General features: G+C 36.3%; 1 protein-coding gene across 2 annotated transcripts in view; it reads right to left on the bottom strand.

Annotated features, from left to right (window-relative positions):
* LOC126924838 (GAS2-like protein pickled eggs) overlaps positions 1 to 21,767 on the bottom strand; it is an 88,477-nt gene that overhangs the window by 56,069 nt on the left and 10,641 nt on the right. For both annotated transcript variants that reach the window (XM_050739749.1, XM_050739750.1), the window contains exon 2: positions 12,301 to 12,487. In XM_050739749.1, coding sequence (XP_050595706.1) covers positions 12,301 to 12,471 — 171 coding nt within the window. In that variant the 5' untranslated portion in view covers positions 12,472 to 12,487. The remainder of the gene's footprint in view (positions 1 to 12,300; positions 12,488 to 21,767) is intronic.

Below are 21,767 nucleotides of genomic sequence, written 5' to 3' on the forward strand. Positions count from 1 at the left end.
GAATGTGAATTCCACGTTATGAGAAGGGAGAATTGTTTTGTAGAAAAGAAATACATTTAGAGTTTTCTATATGGTTGAGGTTAGGTTTGCACGTATCTTTGATGGTTTGATCGATAGTCAGAAGATTTTGATATTGTGTTCGAATTTGAATTCATACGACTATGGGACAGTCTGGTGAAAAAGGAATAAATTTCAAGTTCGTTGTATGATTGAGATTAGGTTTGCAGATATCTTTTATAAAAATTATAGATAGAAAGATCAGCAAATGACTGTAACTGTGGATGGTGAGATAAATGGGACAAACAGGTTTTCTATATGATTGAATTTAACTATGCAGATATCGTATGGTGGTTTGATTAATAATGGGAATTTAACATATCTGTATTTTGATTCACACAAATGTGATATGATCTGTTAAGAATGAAATATATTTATGGTTTTCTAATTGTTGTCTAAGTTTCCTAGTTGGGATTTGGATGGTGGAAACGGTTGATGATCCACTAACTAGATAAAGTGGAACTGCTTAAGAATAGGAGAAACGGTTTCTATTGGAGCAAATTTCGCATATGCAAGTGTCTCGTTTCGCTTTCGTGCAAATGCCACCAGCACTTTACACCGAATAAAGCACACTTTCCATCGGCTAATCCGTCTCGACGGGCGTTTGAAGCGGAGCGTTTCAACGATTCAAATGTCCCGTCACAAGAGCATTGTGAATTGCGTGACACGACACCGACGCGACGTTTCGGTGACACTCGCTATTTGGTTTAATCTCGAGATAACAGGGCTTTGCGTTAGATATCGCGCTGTACAAATTGGCGCCCAAAGGACTTTGTGACCGCTGGAAATTCGATTCCGATAGCTAAATTCGTAGCGGAGGATTTTATATCGAAATCAAAGTTAGAAAGATGCGTAGTGCAGGTAAGTGGAACGATTGGAAATCGTAAAGTTGAAAAATCAGGATTGCGAAAAATTTGGCAATTGAAACATTTCTTCGAAATGTCTCGCTGGAAAAATTGACAAGCAGACAATTTTCCATTTGATAATTCGAAAATTGGAAAAATCATTGCAAATTGGAAAATTTAGGAAAGTTATCAATTGAAGAGGCTGTGAATCGGAAAAATTATCAACTGATTGATGTAGGTCTCAGCTTTCAGAAATTGATAACATTGGCAATTCGAGCATTTGTCTACTAGAAAAATCCAGACCTGGGAACACTACCAATTGAGGGAATTAGGAATGAGGTAAATTATCAATTAAGGTAACGAGAAACGAGATGGAATTGCCAATTGAGGAAATTGAATGTTGACAAAACTAGAAATTGTACGGATTACGAACTGAGAAATTGAATTCTGTAGCATTCGAGAGAAAATGAATTTCTATTTCTGTATCACAAGTGTACATTTATTTTTACACCAGATATAGAACGGAATTCAAAAAAATATTATTTTTACAGATGATAGATTCAGTTTCGATTTCACTATCGTATTATTACATCCAACTGGGTCTCGATCAATCGCAAAAAGTTGTACGCCAATATACTTGCCATAGATCACGGTGATTAATCTTAATTACCGAAGCATAACGGAGATTGATAACAAACAACCGGTGAAAGATCAAACACGGCAATATGTCTGCCGGCCAATTGCTTCTTGTATTAATTAACATTCCTCTTCGTATATCACGACATATCTATCTCATTATTCCATAAACCCATCCGCTAAAAATAATAACCGATAACGATAAACTTTTCATACTATTACTCGTAAAGTTACTAAAAATATACGAAACAATTTACAATAGAACAACCTGAACCCTGTACAAATAAAGTACAAAATCTGTATTTTTATCGATGTTCTTATCACTTTCTACTTTCCAACAAATTTATTTCTAAAAACGCGTAAAAACTAACGTAAACCGTTTAGTAACCATCGTTCAACGTAAAGAAGATTATCAAACTTATCAAAGATATGATACTCCAGAAAATACACCTAACTTAAGAAAGTATAGCAAACCTTTATTTTTATCAAATTTTACTCACGCGTGTGTCTATCTTTTAAAAATTTGTTTCTTTAAAAAAAATAAGACACAAAAGATTTAATAGGAAGAATTGTAAAATAGCAGGACCTTTTGTTAGACTATCTACGTTCCCTGGAATCGTGTTTCTACTTCAGCTACCCTTGGCGAGCGTGGGAAATAGAGGCAAAACGATTTGTTGTCGGCTGGTCTAGCCGAATTTTTCTCCTTTTTTTTTTCGGGGAATAGCAGAAATAAACAGTCAGTCGTCCTTTCATCCGGCCTTTTTCACGTCTAAATATACCGATTCCTCCCCCGAGATGCAACACAGCGCATAGGGCTGCGCTGGAAAAACAATCGACCAAAATAGAATGTCGAGCGACCATGATGGTAGTGGAGCACGACTGTCTAGGACCTTTTGGGATTTACATATCTTTAGTTGCCTTTTAATCCAGTTCCAAGTCGAATTCCTTTGACGAATCCACTGGATAATAGGTACAAGGTCTTTTCAGTCGATTTTGAACTGGTAACGACGTTTGAAGGTCTTTCACAAGGGTCATAAGTCTTTTAGAACGTCGTGTAAAATTTTGTAGGACTGGAAAAGTAAGATGTCATATCCGGAGTAGAGAATTATCATCTTTTAGATCTTTTCCTCGAGTATTTTGTTTCATTTTGGTGTTTCTTTATTTTTCTTACTTTTTTTTTTAAGGCAATTTTGTAGAGTTTGAAAAGTACTGGTAGCTTTAAATTATTTATTTCGAGATTTTCTAGAATCTTAAGATCAGATTGTTAGAATAATTGCAAAGGCAGGAGAAAAAATACCCAGTGCAAGGAAACAAAAATATATAAAGGCTATAACATCATTTGGATAATTTTCAATTTCGAGAAACGGTTCAATTCCGAGACGTGAATACTTAAATAAATTATCACGAAATTAAAATCATAAAGGCTGACGTGTATCGTGAAATCCCATAGGCCGACGAAATCATTCGAATAACATTAAAAAGACAACGTTGTGAAAAAATGTCGCTTAAATATTTCTATAAAATACTTTACATTGCGACAAAAAAATATAGACGAGAAGTAAAGGATTTAAATAAATTATCACAATAATAAAATTACACAATAAAATCTTCCATACCACACAAATCTCATAAACCACAAAGCCATAATTTGAAGAACCCGTTTCCAAAAATTTCACCGTGAACAAATACCAATTTTAATAAATAATCAGCAAACTAAAATAATAATGGATACCAATAAATACATAAAAAGATACGTTGTTCCAAAAAAAGAAAAGGAAAGTAAGAATTTGAATAAATCATCATAATAGTAAAATTATACGTACATATTGCATAAATTTTATAAACCACGAAGCTGTAATTTCAAAAAAGCCACTTCTCCGTGAAGAAAGAAAACGATCAGAAGTAAAATTACAAATGCACGCATACATTATGCAAATGATGCAGATATAATATCGTAGCATATATTTCATTGTGCACGCGCTATGCACAAGATATCAAGCTCAGTATACCACAACAACAGAGTTGCATAAGTATGTACATGTGTTTGTTAATGAACGCTATTGATAAACTATAACGAAGGGTTGATAAAAGTTAGCAGAAAAGATAGTCTTTCGATTAGATTCGTTCTTGCTGGCTGCAAAAATAGATTGGCCTTCCGAAAAGGATAATCAGTTGGCAAGGACGACTGGCTGAATATCTTTTTGTATGCAAATGCATGTAAAATGGCCTAGAGTCGTAGATACAGCGGTGTACGTGGAAAACAAGAGATCCTGAGGCAGATAGGGAAACACGCGTGTCAGAATGCGGGTCGCGAACGATCACGTGTCCTTATTACGCGATTCCTGTGGCAGTTTCACGTCGTGGAATTTCTTATTCGCCGTTCTTTCCCATACGAACGAACTGGATCAAATTTTGATAAAACCGGTCAGAGGACATTTCGCGTTTCAAGCGGCCTCGAAATGTGGGTTTGTGGATTACGGGGTTGAACGAGTGAATTTTTATCCGGTGTTTTAGATTTTAGATTATTTCAAGTCGATGGTTTTTTCAATCTTAATCATTTTAAATCGCTAAAGATAAAATCGTAGAGGAATTTATGATATTGGGTTGGCAACCCAATAATTCCTATGACATTGTAACTCGCGATCCTTAATTGCATTCATTGATCACTCATCTAAATCAATTTCTGATGCTTTTAGGTATTACTTACCTATTTATTTATTTATTTATTATTTTTTAGGTATTGTGTAATTGGGCTAAGAATAATCCCAAATTCAAGAAGGTGAAAAGTTTCATTAAAGAAAAAACACATAATTTAAAAAAAAAAAGAAGACACTTGACACAAAGCTAGTCGTAATAAAAATAAAATCAAACTAAACAAAATAAAGACTTTCGCCATAAAAATATATACAAGGCATCCCGAATTCTGTTTTTGGAAACAATAAAAAGATTTTGTACGTTCGATCATATTTTCAAGTTACAATAAATAATTCTATCGAAAGATAGATAGTTGAATTAATCTCACATACTTATTTACAAACGTAATCCAATATTTGGATGTTTAAAGTTGAATCTTGTATTCTGACCCTGCAAACACTCCCAGTCGATGATAAAACGTCTGCAGGTTTGCGCTCATACGCAAGCAGATTATTTTGAATTGAAAGTAGGATGAAATAGGACATGTCTGAATGATTATATGAACTTTTTATTATGTAAGTTCTGTTATTAAGAACATAAAGTTTTTTTAAATTGTTTTCATACGTATTATAGAATCCAGTCGACCAAATGAATCATCGTTGCTGTGAGACACTCTGTATATAATAAACTTTAAAAGAAGATACTTGACCCAATATGAATTCCAATAAAAGTAATCCCAAGGAAAGAGGAAAGAGATGTCATCATGAAACTATATGCACAATTACTCGATATTAAAAAATGACACTCGGCCTAAAAATAATTCTTGGTCGAGCAACAATCCCGAAATAGCTTCCAGCAAATAAACGACACGATTTAAGACGACAGTGATTTATCGGACAGCTTCGTCCAAAACGAAGCAACATATATCCGCGGTGATTAGCCTGTTCCCTCTAAGCGTGACACAATTAATTTGCATGATTCGCGCGTCGATCGGGTAAGGACAAGCGTCGTTTAATCCCAATTACGGCGTCGGTTCGAGTTTCTGCCAACTGCTAATTGGTAAAAAATCATCTTCGTCCAGGAAAGCGATTCTTGGAAGTTGAAAAAGGGGGACATGCCGCGTTACGCGAGTCGAGACCTCGATGGAGCTGCCGTAAATTCTAATTCACTGTGAAAGAAGGAAGACAAGGAAAGCAGATGTCGACAATTGCGCTTGATTAATCCAATGCCTGGCCATTCTCTCTTGGAAGAGTCTTAATGAAACGGCTTCCTATTTTACCAACAGACGTCCTTATTACCGATTTACCAACTTTCCTTCCAGGTATGTCTCGTGTACCTGCTGTTTATTGCGACAGAAGCGATTAAATTGAAACTGACTAGATGATAAAGCTTCGAGTTAGGTGAGCTTGAATAGTTCGCGATTGCCTCCTTTTAGATCTGACTGAGATTCGCGAGATTCGTGAAAAAACATAATTAAAAATAAATTAAATATAATCAGAAGTTTAGTCCAATTAATTATAAACCTCGTTCATGGAACGAGGATAAAAAATCTTTCGTCGTCTAAAGCATTAAGATTTTAATAAAAGATTGGAATTAAAGAAGATTACAAATCGTAAAGATTGAAAATTGAAATCGTACTAGGTATGTCAAGAGCTATTGAAAATTCCAAGAAATCTTATACTGATTAGAAGAAGTAATGATAGAGTAGAATAAGTTGAGTAAATAAGCAGTCGGTTGATTAAGCAACGATAGCGAGACAACTGGTATATAAACACGACAGGTATAGTACAAGAACGGCGGTATGGAAGCAATTGTAAGCTAAATCCATTTCTGTACAAGCTGGCAAGGCTGGTATTAAATAAATAAATAAGGAAATGTAGATTACGAGAATTAAAAATCTTTTACGATCTGGTACTCTTGCCGGCCAATATCTCAGATTCTTTTCAACAACCCTCCGCGAAAGCTGCGCGCAGACACGCAACACCCACGAGCACCTGCACTTTTCACGCAACCAAGCACAGTTCACCTAAAGCTTGGCCCACGATCGTCCACCGCAGATCGCCATAGGTTGCGGCTTGTGGACTTGTGGAGCAGCCACAACGGTTATCGTGACTCGTTATTAGCGATTGTCGTCGTTATAAATTCATGCCAGAGAAATATTTAGAGTAGGCAGCCGCGATAAAGGAGCAGACAAAGGGGCAACCGAGTCGGTACATCGGCTACTCGCCCCCGTTGCGCCAGCAAAGGATTACAGACATCTTTGTCTCTTTCTTTCTTTCTCTCTCTCTTCGATACGGCCGAAGTCGCATAGAATTTCCAATCCTCGCGGCTTGTTCGCGAATCACCTTCTGCGACTACGTAGACTTTACGAGCCGTGACGACAGTCAAGGTAGAAGAGAAGGGCGAGCTACGTAAATGGTAGACTGGGGATTGTTGATGCATTCGTAGAGGAAGTGCACAGAACTGATACTAAATAATGTTGATATTCGATGGTTGGAATCGGTAGTTGAAAAGTGAGGAAGTTTTTCAGTTTGGTTTGATAACAATGGAATATTCAAAGAATGAAATGTAATGCGACATGAAAGCTAGATAGGAAGAAGCGAGTTCGATTCGATGGTAACAGAAGATAAAAAGAAGAGACGAGCGTGGTTCAACAGCGATGGAAGATTTAAAGAATTGATTTCATTTAACAAAAGTAGATTACAGAAATCGCAATGGTGAAAGGGACAGGGTCTGTAGAATTAAAACCGAGAAGCTGATACCAGAACCATTTTTAAAGATTCGACTCAACGATTTTGAGAAAAATATAGATTTGCGAAATTAGCTTCATGTAAATAGGGAAGAAAAAGTACTGGTGTATTCGATTGGAAATTAACATACAGTCCGTTAGATGATGGCAAACCTGAAAGATTCGTGAAATTTATTCAGAAAAGTAGAATGTAATGGCAGTAGATGGTTAAAAGATTAACTCGTTGAGATTAAATCTATTTGCACTACAGCTTACTTCTGACTTATCTCGCGATTAACACGATCCGATACAAGTCGATATTGCTAAACAGAAGTTGTAAACTGCTAAAAATACTCTGGCAGTGACTGTGTGAGTAGAAGTGCCATTAAATTTCCCAATAACTGGTTTCAATATACGAAACGTTTATTGCCAGAATTAGCCTCGCACACTGGCGAGGACTAACCTTAATGAAACCTTCTAATGTACATAGTTGGTTCTACATTCTCTACCACTTAACAACAATTTTTCTATATGGTATTAATACATAGCTTTAAAAGGACTTGTTCTATCTCTTCGATATTTTAGAATTCTCGACGTTATTAAACTATCTGACAATTTGAACTAAATTGAAGCCTAATTCAATTCCTCGTTCATCGTCATCCAACCTCTTCATCCACCTCAATTACCTATATTACTTCTGAGAATATGCATTTTGCATATGAGCACCGGTATTTTTAAAACGCAAGAATTTAAAAAAATCTCGTGAAACGATTTCTCAGACATCCACATATGCACTATTTTACGTACGATTCGTGCTCGTTTTCGAGATATAAACAGAAATACTGATAGTCGTCGAGTTAGGGCATTATTCTCGTACTCGCTGATATGAGCTGCAAGTTTTTATAATGATTATGTTTTGTATTGATAAGAGGGAAACATTGACCTCGTCAATAATATTTACACCGGACAGCGATGTTAATTAATTGCATTAAGAATTAGATAGCTTGAATGCATCTGATTACAAACTTGTTCTATTCTACTTCACTATCGTATCTCGAAAACGAACCGACTCATATATAACATTCTATGCTCAAAATATCCTCCCACACGACTTGGCAAAATTCGTCCATTGAGATCTGCATGGAACGATCTATCAAAGTGCATTCTGTGCACTTTTGCATCCGCAAATCTTCCAGAAAAGTACAAAAAACCGCAATCTACCTATATCAGTAAAAAGAGCCTAACTCCGAGTCTGATTCGGCGATTATACGCGGCGTAACCGCGACAGTTCGCGAGGAGTCGAGTTCCAGCGATCGACTCCTCGTAGATCAGTGAAAGTCGAAGCAGCTACTCGCTGCTCGCGCTGCCGACAGCCAATCCGACACACGAGAGACTGCTCTATCAGCGCTGTTCAATGGCACACGCGATCGTGCGCGGCAGATACGAGGCCCGTGTTTCTTTCGACACGCAGCCTTCCAACAGTTGCGACGCCACGGGGCTCCAATTTCGACATTTAGTTTGACAGTTTGGCGAAGGATCGGGTGAGATCGTGTTGGGCACATCGCTCGAACGCTTCGATTGTCCGCTTCGATTAGCTTACATACAGTGTTGCTCTGATTAATCGCGCTGGATTTTCGTGAATTTTATAGAATCAAGGGGTGGCTGGATTTCAACCCTCCTACCGCGACGACGTTGATCGAATATTTATTAGAGACTACAATTGAAGGGTTCGTAACAAAAACGATCATTAACTCCACATGTTTGTCTCTTCTGTGTCTTTTTTCTTTTTTTGGAAATTGAAAGAATGCTCTTATTATATTCTGTAATTAATCGATTAATATCGTCGATATTGATATAATTATAGCAAGCGTATCTATTATATAAACGAAGTTCTGAAAGCTCGATAAAAGTTGCTTCGAAGAAATAACGACGTTAAAATCGTATGAACATCGTAGGCAGTTCAAGATATGCAAATATCATGATTATCATTAGAAACTCAAGCTGTGTAACTGGACAACTTATTTATCTCCCAATATCCAAATTTTTAACTCATTTAGGTACATATATCCGACGGATAAAAACCAAATACTTCATACTGGTTACATTATGCATGTGTACTTAGATACCTTTATCGAGACCGTTCGATCAGTAATTCAGACCTATCGAATCTGTTCATCTTAAACACACCCTGTAGTAGCAGCTGCCGGAGCGGGAAACATCGAAAAACCAACATGCGGAACACGATCTTACTAAATGATACAATTATAGGTGTATCGATCGTTGCAAACATTTGGACGACTATACTTTATATTAAGATCAAGATACAGTCCCATTCGTAAGTATTAAGACACTTATGATCTTCGTACGAAATTCGACAATTGAAACGTTTCGAAGGTATGGATGGATTTTCTGAAAAGTCAGAATCGATGGAAATTGTAATGAACAAACGTAACAGCTACAAGGCAAAAAAAAAGTAATTGATTTTATTATTATATTACTCGCGTATCAAACTGACGAGAGTATTACTGCACTTATCGTGAAATTCCTCTTATAAAACATTGGATATTGTAACAATATTCAAACAAGATAATCGTTCGAGACCTTATAAGATAATAATTAGTTTGCTAATAACGATTGAAAGATATTCTGGTAATAAACTGTCCAATTTTCACGAGTGTCTCAATCGATAAGATTAGATGCATGTAAACCAACAACGTGTTTGACTTCGAATAGTTCTTCGAACGAGATAATAATTCCTGGACGTTTTGTTGATTACTTTAATAACAACGATTAAAAGATGGTCTCGTGATAAATTCTCAGGTCTTCGTGATACGTACTTCTGTAGCCGAGTGTATCGTTAAACTAGTCCCAGTTGACCATAAACCGAGCTAAGTTACGCCGCTATGATCGCAACCACGCGACGACCAGTTATTTTCACCCGATGCAAATTCGCCTTTTATCTCGATTGTAAATTCCATGAAATTTATCGCAGATTCTTCCAGCCAGCACCCTCCCTCTGCAACGCGGATATCGTTTCTGTTTTGCACGCCTATTCGCCCGTAACCCTAAACTAAAACGCGATAGAATAGAAACGAATATCGATGGTGGCGTGGTTAATAATAATCGGCATTCCAGTTGCAGACGCTGTTTTTTCACGGTTTTCGCGACCATTCGGATCCGGCCTAATGATCGCCTCCGGTTCCAGTACTCGCCACGACATTCTCCGCTTCTCCCTTTGCTCTCCAAATGCTTTATCGCGCGCAAAAGCACGCCGAGAACTCGTTTCGAGAGCTCGATGTGGACCTTTGATTATTTTACTGGGGAATTCGTTCAACGGTTTTACCACGCGCTGGCTCGTGCAAGAATTCCAATTATGAGGCTACCGTTTTGCCTGTTAGCAATCTATCGCTCGAAAATTTTCACGTTTCGATTTTTTCCACGATACTTTTTACGGTCGAGTGTTTTTAGGAACGAATGAAAGTGCATCTGCAAGAATAAAAGTTGCGTTCGAGGAATTCTTCTCCGTTTGATTAAAATTCCACTTTTCATTTTTGTATGTTGTTAGAGAGATAGAGCCAGATAGAGCCACTTTTAAAACTTAAAATTCTAGAATATTACACGGAACGATTCGGATTGTTAAATATCATTCTCTATCTTGTATTTAGTCCTATTTTACGTTTACTAAATTTTGATATATAACATGGTAATGAACTAACAGTTTGCAAACTAATATTACTTTTACTCTTTACCGTTGCTCTTATGTTGTTTTTGTAATGAGAATAAAAGTGTCGTTGTTCGCACAATTTCAATGGAAGATAAATTACTCGCGAAATTAGAAGAGAATCTAAGAAAGTTCAAAGATCTCGAGCCACGTTCTAAAATAAGAAACAACTTATTAATTGAAAAAAGAAGACCGAGAGAGGTGATGGTTCGCAACCCGTGATTCTCAGTAGCTTCTTGAAAATTCTGTGCGTGAGTAACGTGAAAAGGACGCGTGCAACAAATACACACGCTTATACTAATACAGCTACTTATACTAATACGGCTACTGATACAGTGAAGTGTTAAATGGAAATGCATAGAAGCCGCATGGAGCACGTAGTTTGGTCGCGGATCGTGAAACAGAGGAAGAAGGATGCGTGTGACGTCCACCGGAAGCTGTTGCTTCAACGCCACTTGAATTATGAATTAAGTCGGCGCGTGCAAGAAACTCTGTGACACGATGAGCAGCGGCTGAAACGAGCTGCTCGGTGCCCCTATTTTCCTCTTTTCTTTCCTTTTAAATTTAAACCGTTAAGGCGATAAAACGAGAACCTTTATTCTTTCGTTATTCTACCATAAGTCGAGTTTTTAAGTGCCTGAAATACTGTAACCACAAACTGTTAGTACAATAATATAGGACCTGTCTACGAACAATTTTCCTATTGTACTCTTTAACACACGATCCTAAGTATATTACAATCTAACAATCACTTAATAATCGGAAATGCCACGGTAATAAAATTGAATTACGACACGATCAAACGGAATTGAATTTCCTTTTAACAAGACTTCCTTCACCCTACAAATACTAAAAGTCCTCACAATACCATAAACCCGCTTTACGATACGTCTCTAAAGCAAATAATTGTAAATTACGCGCATATACATGGTGAGTCAAACGTTACACTTCTGAGAAACAAAACCCTACAATCGAACCTTCGTCCTATTTCATTTTCAATCCATCGTGCATGTAGATATCTTCCCTTTACTTCACGATTCATAGTCGTGGAGGAATTGAACACACCTTGTTTTCTGTGATAAGAGGAGAAATAAATAAATAGGGTACTACCGTTGGCAAACATAAGAGATAAGATTGATCATTGATCGAAACGGGGGCAAACTCTTAATTTTTACTTGCCAAACTTAGATTGACGTTCTTCCATAATAATTTGCGTAGGATTTTTTCAATTTCCACGCGCGTACCAACTTAATTTTTGATTTTACACGAAATGTTCCTATACACGCGTCTATCAACATTATATTCATCGAATCTTATCCCATATAAATTCTACATATCGATTTTTATTTACTATGATATTAAGTTTCATTATAAAATTGTATTAAATTTTACGCCGTGCAACTGACGCGATCTAGAAAAAATAGTCGTATCTTACGAATGTTAATAAATTCATTGGAAATAGAAGATAGTCAACTATGCGTATGCATCCAGCTTTTACTTTTCCTTTCATAAATCATAATTTTGATATATCGTCGTATATCGTCGTGGTAGTTTATCCGTTTCATGGTTCTATTTAGGTCTACCCTGTATATAGTTTCATACATACGCGCGAAGATAGACAGTTGGAGCTAGTTTATATGTACTTCTGGGAACGTATAAATCGTTCTACGGCCACTTACTTTGCAAAGAGCGACGCCGGTGTCCAACCTGTCCATAAAATTGTCAACGTTGATTCTCAGCTCCGGATACAGCGCGTTCAACCACTCGGCCAGGTCCTCTTTCATCGCGACCAAATACTCCTCCGAGGATTTGAAGGGCCTGTAAGACCTCGCCTCCAGTAGCACCGACATATTGCTTGGTCGATACCTGAAACACCAATTGATCCTGCTTCATCACACGCTTGTCAAATTTTTGTCGCTATATTACACATGAAATTTCCAAGTATTTAATTTTGAATAATAATAGCCACCAAGCGATGACTTTATTTATTATTATTCCTCTTGTTTTCATTTTTATTATTACGCTATATACATATATGTGCGTGGATTTCATTTTGGATATTTCATTTAGATTAACAGAATAAGTAGTTTATTAACCAGTTAACTGCGTTCGACGTGTATACTCGTCGTTGTTTGATTTTATCTGCGAAGCCCGTAAAGTATTTTTGAAACTAAATGTCACAGCTAAAATAAATGAAATTGCATATATAATTTTTTAGTATTAAAGAAAATAATAATATCTTTGTAGTGTATAATTAATAGAGTATAGAAGTACATCATTAGAAAAAGTTAGAGAAATATCATTACTGTCTAATCATTTCAACTATGACGCAGAAATGCTACACTTCCAAATATACTATACTCATATTATACATATATTGTTTATGATTGTGTCTTTATTTCTCTGTAATTGTCCGTTCTTTTTACTTTATTAGAAGTGGAAGTCGATCGAGCACGAACGTTTAATTCAGTCCGATTTTATTTATAGATTGGTTTATGGATACGAGTGGGTCGCGGCTGATTGAATATGAACGGTTATGGGCTTTGCGGTTAGCATGTGCATACTGTGTGGTAGGTGTTTAAATGTCTTTTTATCGGCTGTGAGATTCGTGATTACATATACGCGAATTTAGGTGTTTCTACGATCTTAACAAATTTGTTAACTGTCTCATCGATACTTCGTTAAATAACAACAGACCTTAGTTAATCGTTAAAGGGGCGCATACAATTATACAGAAACTATTTCAATTAACTGTAGGATATTTTAAAACTATACTTAATAATACAGAGTAAATCGTATTAAAAATATTAAACACCAATGAATAGAAATATTAATTTAAAAAAAATATATTTAAAAAGAACTAAAAAGGGAACAAGTAATTCATCAAACCGCCCCTTTCATAAAGGTGTAGAGAAATACTCAAATAAAGCTAAAACCATAATTACAGGTCCGGCTGGAACAAAGTATCCCAATAGAATCATTTATCAGCGAACACAATTTGCAATTATAATACGACTGATCGTTTTCCCAAGCCGGACGATCCACCAGTGACCGATTGAACGACGTGTCACAGTGAAACACATTGTCGATGAACAATAAAATTTCGAGGGATTTGCAAGACAATGGCCTGGCCTGGTCGTTTGCTTGTATCGTCCTAGAGAAAATTCTCCCCTCTGGTGGCTACTACCGGTTAAACCACCCCAGAAAACGCTATCGAACAATGTGGCTAAACTCGTGCCATATCCCTTACGAAACTCCCCTGGCTACCCCTATAAATTTCCATTGGTTTCATAAAACGATGGACCCGCCGGTGCGATTGCCCCTTTCCAAACGAACGTTCGGCTTTGAAGGGCCGATTATGACGAGCTACGGGACCATCAGGCCTTTCTATGTGCTTTTACGTTAACGAAATACGATCTCTTCTCTCCTGTCTAGTTTGTTCTTTGTACACAGAGTACGATTTTAAGTTAAATTTTGAAACCGATCGTTTTACTGGGCCTGGTAAAGTTAATGTTAATCCACAAATAATGAAAATGATTGTCAATCGTTTCTAAGGTAAGACCAATCTATGAAAGCAATTGTCGAACATCTTCGAGTCAACGGAAGCTATTTCCGATGATTTCAGAAGTAAGAAAAATTATTTTTCGTTACCGTTGTAAAAAATCATTCCACCAACTACAGAACAAATTTCCAATAATCCCAAGTCAACGAAAACGACTGTTAATAATTTCAAAACGTAATAGAAACGATTCCTGGCCAAGTTAATAAAAAGATACCTAATCAGTCAATGAAAAAAAGGCAACAAATCGTTCCATTATATCGTCATCCAACCCTAACCTCAGACTCCTATCGTCTCGACCAGGAATCTAAAAAATTCTTGAACAATGAGAATCACTGTCATAGAATCGCAGTACAAACGCTTCACCGACCATCAATCCCAATAAAAAGCTAACGAAGAGTACAATAGAGGCGGAAAATACGAACAGAGAAAACGAATAAAGAGAAGGAAGGAAAGGAAGCAAGGGAAGAAACGTAGCAGAAAGGAGACGCGGCTCGAGAGGGAAGAAATCATAAAGGCGAGGTCGATGGTTCGTGAGCCAACATCGGCGATTGTGGATTACAGGCTGGCAAAAGGTGGCTTTAAAATGTCACCCGTCTCGTGTTTCCCTCGGCTGCAACAAGCGTGATTTACTCGTCGTTTACACAGCGTATCTATCCCGTAAGCTCTTCAGGGGACCCCGTGGTTCACGTGCTAACAGGTGTTTTCTTCTTAAATGGCAAAGTGCGAAACTTACGTCTCTCTAGGAGTTTTCTTTCTATGAAAACGTTGCTACAGATATAAGCGAAATTTCATGGGTTGTGATATCGTGAATTCATGGTTAATTTCGAATTATTGTTCATTTCACTGGTTGTAGAATTTTCTAAAGATCTGTTTAATATGCAGATCACGTTAAGAAATGTTAAGATTAACTATCTTTTCATCGATGTTTACATTTCGAGGAACGTTGCAAGAATCATTTATATGATATGAAGATATATCTGCGGTTACCAATAAATGAGATAAATAAATGACTCTTTGGTTAGACAGACGTGCTCTTTTAAGAAAATCCCAACGAACTTGTTACTCCATTCATTATGTACAATATTTCATCATCAAACCAGTGAAGAATACAGCGCATACTGATGCCCTTTAAACAAGATAATATCCAAGCTAAAAACGATCATTTAATATTTAACGATTTTAAAACGTTTACCACAAAGCCTTAACTTCAGTCGCCTAAAGCTTCAAACGTTCTAAAAAAAATATCTATACCATCGATATAATTCGCAAAGTAATCAACCCTACGCAAAACTTTCTCACATCGAAGTGACAAAGACTGCAGGTGTAAAGATATGAAGACTTTATGGCTCGTAAAACGAGCTACTTTCAATGAAAACTATACGCGGAGCTGGAAAATTTCAATTGGACACGGCGAGGAGGCGAGGATGCAGGAAGTGGTGTGTCACGATGTAAAACGAGGCACGCTCGTTTCCATACACCTACCAGCGTGGCGCGAGCGAGCAACGCTTTCACAAAGTTGTGGCAAAATGCGATCGCTATCTCGCGGTAATTCCCCGAGAGTGCGAGCGGCGTGTGCGCGCGCATCGTCCCGCGCGATTTTTCAAGTCGGACAGCTGCGCGCGCAGTGAGCGGATCGATTTATGCCCCTTCGCGTTCTCGCGCGGTTTCCATGCTTCCCGATGATCTATGGATCGTCGCGAATTCACTCGGTCTTCCGTCCTTTGCAGATTTATTTTCCATCTTATGGTTTATCGCGTATGGTAGCGGTTGGAGTTTCTGTTCGGGCTTTAAGTTATTGAATTATTGAATTTTAAATCCGATACCATGATAAATGATATAACAAATAAGTATTTTCATTCTGAATGGTAAAATAAGGAACTAATCGAACTACGATGCTGAATTATCGAATGTTACATCTGTTAGTGCATTTTCAACGTGTTTAAGAGGTAAGATAAAAATCTAATTGAACTACGATATTATTCACGAAACCACTATAACTATTATTACGTTTTCAGTGAAAATTTTCAAACTGTTACATCGTGTATCATATCACCCTATAAGTAATGAGGAAATTATCATTTATCTCGCTAAAAATTGCAAACTTCTTTAAGGTTCCGTTCAAAAAACAAAATGTTGAAAAACGCGCGTTACGTTATAATCGATAATGAAGTACTTTTTCTAATTCAGAAGGCAAGTTCTTTCAAAGTATATTTCGCATGTTTACAAGAATGAAAATCTGTCCAACAGCCCGTCAGTCGATTATTTCTCCGCAAGACATCACCGTAGATGTTTATGTTTATGGTTCGTAGAAGAGGTACTGTATGAAAAGGTTGCAAGTCGAGACGAGTTTTCCTTGGCAAGGAAGCGGGGAAAGAAAACGAAAGACAAGGCGGACGAGCTTCAGCTCTCGGAAAGTTTAGCCTCTAATTTACGGTTAGCTCGTAGTCAATAGAGGCGCGTGTTATCGCGAAACCAAACGAGGGAGTTGCTAAATCAGTGGCTTCGGCTACGCGGGTTGCAGAGGACTAGCAATGGGAATAAACTGCTTCCAAATCTATACAGCATTCAATATGATAATTCAGACTATCTTTGAGATACAAGTTTTAAATTAAAATCCTAAATTAGATAATTTATTAACGAACCTGATCAAATAAGTCATGGGAATTCAATATTTTTTTGTTGCAAAATTGTTGCATTTGTTAAGAATATTGTAGGCTCTTACTACAATTACTTTATTTAAAATGGATTAAACAGGTGTTAGTTAAACAGGAAACGATGATTGTTTAACGTGAACTAAATACAATAATTTAGACAACTAAATAATTACTTTGCAACTCTCGTCATCATGATTCCAACGCTCTCTCTCACGCGGGCCACACTCTCTTGACAACACTAGCAACACTATCTTGACAACACAGTTCGCACTCTCTGACGTATTAACTAACACTGACTGTTAATTCGTCTTTCACCCTTAGCATCCCTTTGTTTTTTCTCTTACCCCCACCACCAACGTGTTGCACAACCGTTCGTGATCAGGGTCAGGCAGGTCTTTCCGTAACTATTCGATTGAAAGACCGACGATACATTGATGGGCCTGTCGGCATTTCTTTCTAGGCTTTCTCGTGACATTGTTTATAATTCGGCCGATATTTCTTAGGTCTTTCGTCCACGATACTACAATATTTAATTGTAATAAGTTATCGTGCATGTGTTTGTAAAAGAAATTGCTAAAGAACGATGTTTCTTACAATGATGAAATACATCGATGTTCGTTTCAATTTAATAAAGTGAAAGTAACTTGTATTCAGTAGCATGATACTAACAATAAAATTACATCATAGACAAATATTGCGCAAATACAGCTTGTTTATTCAATATGTTAAAAACTTTCACCCCCCTTCCTCTGGATGCAATAAAAATTCTCGAAATAAATTACACTGTCTTTTTGTCATTACACACATTGTATATGTACACACTGCGAAATTGATTACGCTGCCTCAGTAATTAAAATCCCTTAAAAACAACCGTCTGAGAAAAAGATACTACGCAAATAAGAGGAAGGAGAATTATTTAATATCGTTATAAAATAAACGAAAATTGCTAATTGTTACGTACACTCGTTGGAAATGGAAATTGGCAAAATTCCTTTTTCATTTCCTCTTTTTTCTCAGTGTGTATCGCTAATGTCAGTAAATACTATTTCGCGATTTATGTCTAATTTAATTAACGATGAATTTCATTTTTAAAGCAATTTTATTATCATTCTTTCCCACTTCTAGAAAAGCGTTTATTTATTAAATATCAAATTTAGTATAATTAAATACAATTATCGATAATAACTTAAACTCTATAAAAAGAATTACTTGAAACGTTCAATTTTCCTGCAATAAAATACGCCTTAAATAAGAAAAGGAAGAAATGACAATGAAATTGCTTTGGAAATAACTCTTAAAGGACTAAACAATCATCGTGCGATTAAACTCGTGAGTAACTCGCAAGAAATTCAATTATTCCATTTACGTTAACGTGCTATGAAACGTCAAGATAACCTTCGCGTTTCCCAGTCGTGATTTATACACTCATAACTTCGTTCGACTTCATCGTATCAACCTTTTTCCTTTTACTTCGGCCTTTTCTATCGCGTAATAAAGACATCGGTATGTATACTAAAAATCGCGAACGCGTAAGAAATCGTGATCGTGTTCGTTTTCTGCGTAAGTAGATTGGCTGGTTTCTCGTCATTGTCTCTCCCTCGAGATTCGAGCCTCCTGGAACGCGTAATGAGGTTAATTGGAAACGTACAAACGAACGGATGAATGAACGGATGAATGAATCAGCTGTTATGAATGAAAAAGAGGGTTCCAGGCAATTCTCTTACGCTAATTAGCATTCGGCCGCCTTTTCCTATCTATTACAAGTTTCGTCATTTTATTTTCACTTTTTACTTTTTCTCCTTTGCCTGTAATTTTCATAGAATTTTTGTATATATTATTAAACCGATATAATTTTTGTTTATACTATTGTTCTATATACCGCTATTTTATAATTGGTATTCTTTTAAAAGTAATAAATTCTTTTTAATCAAACGTCGGGATAAATATGACAAATCGATAATTTTTTAATTTTCTAACTCTTGTGTCAACCGGTAGTTGAAAACGAATATTCTACACCTGAATGATAGGTCCTTTCTCATTTACTCTTTCTGTTTGTATCCGCAAAAATATAACTTACGGTTCCAAGAGTATCCTGATAAATTACATACGACTTAAAAAGTACAATTTTTACAAACAAATTTCTGCATAAAGAAGTGCAACGTCAAAATGCTGGGATGCAGAGAACAATAATTTGAAAAGCCACTTATTTACTATAGAAACTTGTACATTATAGAAATGGAAAAGCTATTCATTAACTAACAAAACGCAGGAGAAGAAGAAGAGAGACATTCTTCAACGTCCTCATCACCCACTTTCCTATTTAAAAACAAATATTTCTTTATATCTATATCATCTCTTATTACTGTTAACCAAAAGAACATCTGAATGAAGAAGAGAAACATTCTTCAACGTCCTCATCGTCCACTTTCCTATTTTTATTCCTATTTAAAAACAAATATTTGTTCATATCTATATCATCTCTTATTACTGTTAACAAAAAGAACATGTGAATAATAATAGACGAATAAAAACATGGAGATATTTTTTATAATTATTTACTACTATTAATTGTAAGAAACGAAACGAAAAGAGGAGAAAGAAATTCGCCAACTAACAAGACGCAGGAGAAGGAGGGACCTATCGTTGCTCAATGTTCTCTCTCATTTTTCTGTTTCTATTCTTATCTACTCTTCCACTTGTTCACCGAGTGGCGTGCATACACTTGACAACTCTTCTCTCTTTCTTTCTGCTCGTAGTGTACATCGCGCGATATACCGTTACAGCGGGCTAAGTACACCTTTAAAGTACGCTCACGTAGGTAAACTTAGGAACTAGCTCTTTCATACCGAGGGCCACGCACCTTTTGATATTCCGTCCCTTTCGCGCGGTTCAATGGAATAATAAAAACCCTACGGGCGCGACTATACTTGCTTCTTCATCCATTGGAATCTTGTCGACGAGCTGTTACGATGGCCAGTCGAATATTATGTAAGAACGTGGAGTTAAAAAATACAGTCTTTACAATGTAACTTTAGAATATTAAAAAAATCGCGTACGAAAGAGATGGGTAACTCTAACAATGCTATACTCCACTTTGCAGAAAGAAGAACTGAAATTGAGAGGAATCGACGATCGTAGAAGTTCGAAAGATGCAATTTGCCGCGTTAAGAAAAATTTGAAATTAAAGAAAGAAAAAAAAGAACAAATTAAAGGAAAATTCTATAATCGAAGGAATCGATAATCGTAAAGACGTAACTTTCTATCCTTTTAAAAAGAGAAGTACGGATCGAAGAAGCCAACAATTGTAAAAGTACAACTTTCTACGTTTCTAAAAAAGATCTCGCATGGTAGAAATGAAAATTGTAAAAATACAACTTTCTACCGTGAAACTTGAAATTTTCTAATTTATACAGTCAATTAGTAATACATAGTTTGATAAACTGAGTACGCGTACGTTGAAACATGGTAACTCGATTAATCATATCGATTTTCCTAATCGGTTTACCGTAGCCAATAACAACGTAAAATCGCGATATGCGCCGGTTAAATCGATAATTTCACGAAAGTATAAACGCGATCGAATTAAACGGGCGCGTAATTAACGGTCATTTGCTCTTTTACTGGCCGTTAAATGTCAACTAGATTTCTTTTCCCTTATCACCTGTCGTTCTCTTTTTCGTTATGGATCCTACCCAATTGAGTAAATTATCGGGATTCTGCATAATTGGTTTTGACTATGGGTTCACGTAATCCTTCGTTCGACACGTTGTAATAATTATCTTTATGGTATAATGCCAGCCCCGCGATCGTCGAGATCGTGTCATAAATGAGAAGTTGTTATTGAGTACGTGACTCGGCTGTTAAGTAAATTACCAACGTGATTCTATAGTGGTTCACCTTTTTCTTTCGAAGAAATTTTATGTATATGGACGTTGGAACGAGAGTACTGCGGACATTTAAAACAATTGTGTAAGATAACGTGTGTATAAAATAAAAGAGCGAAGAAGAAGAAATTGAAAGCAAAAACAAGGACGTTATATAATACCAAATGTAAGTGATCATAGTATAAGAATACGCATATTGCGAAAGAAAAAATACAAGTGAAAAAATAAGAAAAAAAAACAAGGAAAAGGAAGAAAAATATAAAAATTGGAAAGAAATTCTAAAATTGGAATGCTAAAACCTAGACGATTATATTGCGCAAATCTGGACGACTATATTGGAAGTATCGTAAAGAAGAAACGAAAGTGAAGAAATAAACCAGCACAAGAATAATAAAGATAAGTAACACAGAATACTAAATATAGAAGAAAACAAAAAATAATCTGTGAAAGGCAGACGAGAAAATAAGAGGATGTGAAGAAAGAAGAAGAAACAACAGCAATAAAATTCTGAAACCTGGATGATTATATAGCGATATATAAAACAAAATAATTTCTTCTTTTTCTTCAAAGAAAAGAAGGCGGAAGAAGAATCGAAACGTCTAGAAAATTCCGGTTATAATTATATAAGGATAGAAAATCTGAAAATTAAACAAATTAATTCTCAGTGACGCGATTCTACAGCGTAGACTTATTGATTAGAGACATCTCGATAATTAATAGCGCTAGATGCGCGTGACATTCAATCAGCTTTGTGACGCATAAGTCTATTAACTGCTATGTTTCGCCTTCCTTCTCAAATTTTTATGTAGCTTCACAGATTTCAACTCTACAGGCTTTTAAATTCTACCTCGTCATATGCGACAACTATGTATTTTAAAATTAAGCCATTTAATTTTACTTTACACTTTAACCGTAAAAAATACGGAATGATAGCTCGATTTTCTAAAAAAAAAAAAAGAAAAAAAAGAAAAAATAGTCCTCGAAACAAATTTTATCTCTTCTATCCCACTCCAATCCAATCTTCTATCCCCATTCCAATATACATA

Source organism: Bombus affinis, chromosome 15, assembly GCF_024516045.1.
Source record: "Bombus affinis isolate iyBomAffi1 chromosome 15, iyBomAffi1.2, whole genome shotgun sequence".
Taxonomy (NCBI): domain Eukaryota; kingdom Metazoa; phylum Arthropoda; class Insecta; order Hymenoptera; family Apidae; genus Bombus; species Bombus affinis.